The following is a 3,945-nucleotide window of genomic DNA, read 5'->3' on the forward strand; positions in this document are numbered from 1 at the left end:
GTCCCACTGACAATATGAGATCATCTGTTCTCTCCCACCATCTCACACTTAAATTATTTCCTTGATTTGATTGTAATCAGAAAGAATTCTCTGTCTTGAAAAAAAAAAATGCTATCAGATGATGTAACTAAGGTCTGTTTCTCGTTTTAGTTTCACCTACTTGGTAAATGGACACATGTTTTCTTACAGGACTGAATTTGCTCTTAAAGAAATCATGTCGTCTGGAGGTGCTGAAGATGACATCCCGCAAGGAGAGAGGAAAACGGTTACAGATTTTTGTTACCTTCTGGATAAATCTAAGCAGCTGTTCAATGGGTTAAGGTTAGTGGACTCTCGATGCATAAAACTTGTCCCTAATTCTGTATGTTTTTTTCCCATGGCTGATGTGTGGTTAGTTTCTGAAAGTCGTGGGTAGAATGTTACATAAATATCTGTTCTAGAAGTGATTGTGTTTTTTTTCTTTGATACCGTTCATTCTCAGAGGAAAGAACAATAGAAAAGAGGGTAGCTGTTTTAGTCAAGTTGAAGAGAGCTACTTCGTTAGATGGCTTTAGATACATTATTCCACATCATACCCGATTTACATCTGATTTTATACAGTGGGGTGTTGGAGACTGAGGCGCCTATGAATGCATAATGCAGGTGAACATGGGGCCGCTCTCCTGTTACATTTTTGTACATTTGTTTATTTGCTTCTTTTATTCGTTCTTTTTCTTATTTTGAAATATCTGTTGGTTAAAAAAACGATGGAGTGTTCTAGACAGCGTTATTTTTACTTTAAGTTATGCGTGCCCTGCACAGACTGGTAGCAGAAGCTATATGCGCTTTCGTCAGAATGTATTCTTTATGTATGCTTGTGTGTGGTGGGTAAATAATTTTTACGGTTTTGTTCTGTTTAAATGATTTAGCCCACATTTTAGTTGTTGAGATCCTTAGCATATTGACTTACTTCCAACCTAAAGCTTCATTAATTAGCTTAGTTCCGGTCATAAATAAATAAATGCTTATAGGTAAAATAGGTTTTATTTTTGAAATTCTACATAGGAGTGAATGATTATGGGTTATTTTAATTTACAACTTATTCTTGGGGAAAAATGCAACCTTTTCTTCACGTGTTTTATAATTGTATTCTACATCCCTATATTTAGAACTGTACTGGCAGAGTTTATTTTTAAAGTTCATATATCTTTTAAAAAACATTTACAATGATAAAGATAACACAAGGTCACAGAATCCTCCGTGACCACTCTATCTGAAGCTACACTTTAAATCACTCTCTTGTTCCGATAGTCATTTAATTTTCTTCATAAAACTCATTACTATCTCAAGGGATCTTATTTATTTGCTTATGTTGTCTTCCTTCATTAAAATGAAACATCTCCAAGAGCAGGGTCCTGTCGTCACTGTTTCTCTGGTACCTAAGCCAGGGCCTTGCTCATTGCAGGTGCTTCAAGAACGCTTGTTAAATGGAGCATTCCAGAGACATGCTAACGCTTCACTCTGCCACTTCCTGTTTCGTGCTGCAGAAGAGATCTTTGAGATCAGCTTTTTCTTTTGCTTTATGATTAATTGTATTTTTTAAAAAAATTATTTTCTTTTACTATTATAATTCCAAAAATGACTTCAGTATGCCCAGGTTTTAAGTCTTTTTTTTTCCCCCTAGATTGTTATAAACCATTTAAATTGCATACTTAGACTTTTTTTTCCCTTTTCCCCATTAATATCCAGGAATATCTTATTTATTCAGCATTTATGTGGCCTCCAGTATGTGCCTCATTCTGTACTGGGTACAGATAATCCAAAGATAAAACTAACAATCCCTGCTCTCAAATACTTCGGGAGGAATTTGTGAAAATACATACCCATGGCCACCTACTCGTTGCTAGCTTCAGATTTAGCATCTCTTATATATCTCCTTGTGCCTGTTGAAATTAAGGCAAATAAAAAAAGTTTAAGAGATGGTAGATTTAAAGAAAGAAACCGTTTAAAAGTTTGCATGAAAAATTCTACTGTAACTTCTGGCACGTGACTCTCAAACTCCTTTATTCCCAACTCTTAAAATATCATAGTTCACGTAACTCTGACCCCTTATTCTTTTCCTCCTCCTCCCATTTATGGAGCTATATTTCATACAATAAAAATTCACCCATTCAAATTTACAATAATATGGTTTAGTATATTTTTAGAGTTATGCAACTAGCGTCAGAATCTAATTTTGGAACATTTAATCACGCCCCAGAGAAACCCCATACCCATTAACAGTGACTCTGCACTTTCCCCAATCCCTAATCTTGTCTGTGGATTTACCCATTATGGAGATTTTATATAAGTGGAATCATACAATGTGTGGTCTTTTGTGACTAGCTTCTCTCACTAAACATAATATTTTTGAGGTTCATCTACGTAGCAACATGTATCATCAGTACTTCATTCCTTTTATTACAGATTAATATTCCATTGTACAGATTTACCATATTTTGTTTATCTAGTCTCCAGTTGATGGACATTTGAGTTATTTTGCATTTTTTAGCTGTTACGAAGAATACTGTTATGAACATTTGTGTACAAGATTCTGTGTAGACATATGTTTTCAGTTCTCTTGAGTATATACCTAGGAATGAAATTGCTGGGTCATATAGTACTCTGTAATTAACCTTATGAGGGACTTCCAGGCTGTTTTTCCAAGACTGTACCGCCAGAAATGTATGAAGGTTTCATTTTCTCCACATCCTCACCAAAACTTGTTATTATCTGTCTCTTTGATGATGACCATCCTAGTGGGTGTGAAGTGGTATCTCATTGTGGTTTCAATTTGCATTTCCCAAATTATTGATGATGTTGAGCATCTTTTCATGTGCTTATTGGCCATTTTTATGTCTTCTTTGGAGAAATGTATTCTAATCCTTTGACCGTTTTTCAAATCGTGTTATTTAGCTTTTTATTTTTTAAGTCGTAGTGGTTCTCTGTGTATTCTGGATACAAGTACCTCGTAAGATATATTGATTTGCAAATATATATTTTCCTATCGTTTGGGTTGTCTGTTCATTTCTCCATGGTATCCTTTGAAGCACAAAAGCTTTTCGTTCTTAAAAAGTCCAACTTGTCATTATTCTCTTTCATCATTTGTACTTTGATGTCACATCTAAGAAATCATTGCCTAACTGAAGTCTCCTATGTTTTATTCTAAGAGTTTTATAGTTTTAGCTCTTAAATTTACGTCTGTGAACCATTTTGAGTTAATTTTTGTGTAGGGTGTGAGACCTTAGGTATTTTTTAATCAGAAAAAAATATTTTTTCAATTTACTATTATATATTTCATTTTTTCCTAATTTAGACTCATAATGCTTAGATGAATATCTAGTCTAAATCTTCTGTAACCATCTACTCTCTTTTGGTTTTCATCTCTCTTTTTCTCAGCATTTTCAGAAAATATCTAGAATGAATCCTCCATGACTACTCTGAGTTTTGTAAATTTAAACACCTTTCTACTTCCAAGTGTTGATTAGTTTTTGCACATTTCTTTTAAAATAGAGATTCTTTGGGAATAATTAAAAGAAGGTTTTGTTTTGGTTGTCCCCTCCCCTTCCCCTTATATTTGTGTTGGTCTGAAAAGAAAACAGGAGCACAGTGCTTATAGGGGACAAAAAAAAAACAACAAAACATTAGCCGTGGTTCTGGACCAGCTTTGGACTTGGGAAATTAGATCGAAGTGGGCATTCAGCTGGAATAGCATCAGCGTTTAACATTGGCCTTTCTTTTCCAGCATTACTTTTACTGTTCATGCTTATCTTTTGGCTCGCTTTCCTTTGTGTTTTCTCTTTCTTTGTCGAGTTCACAAACTGGTTAATAAACTTATTGCAGTGTAATATACTTGCAGAAAAGTACATATAAGTGTATTTGTTTTGAGAATTTTTGTGAGTTCATTTGAGCCAAAACTGATGATAT

The 3,945-nt window shown here is 34.3% G+C and overlaps 1 protein-coding gene across 5 annotated transcripts in view; it reads left to right on the top strand.

Annotated features, from left to right (window-relative positions):
• SCAI (suppressor of cancer cell invasion) overlaps positions 1 to 3,945 on the top strand; it is a 115,225-nt gene that overhangs the window by 59,219 nt on the left and 52,061 nt on the right. The window contains exon 1 of one of the 5 annotated variants that reach the window (XM_023533076.1): positions 193 to 321. The exons of the other annotated variants lie outside the window; for them this stretch is intronic. Coding sequence (XP_023388844.1) covers positions 215 to 321 — 107 coding nt within the window. The 5' untranslated portion in view covers positions 193 to 214. Of the gene's footprint in view, positions 1 to 192; positions 322 to 3,945 lie in introns of those variants that run through there. 5 annotated transcript variants of the gene reach the window in all.

Source organism: Pteropus vampyrus, unplaced genomic scaffold, assembly GCF_000151845.1.
Source record: "Pteropus vampyrus isolate Shadow unplaced genomic scaffold, Pvam_2.0 Scaffold95, whole genome shotgun sequence".
Classification (NCBI taxonomy): domain Eukaryota; kingdom Metazoa; phylum Chordata; class Mammalia; order Chiroptera; family Pteropodidae; genus Pteropus; species Pteropus vampyrus.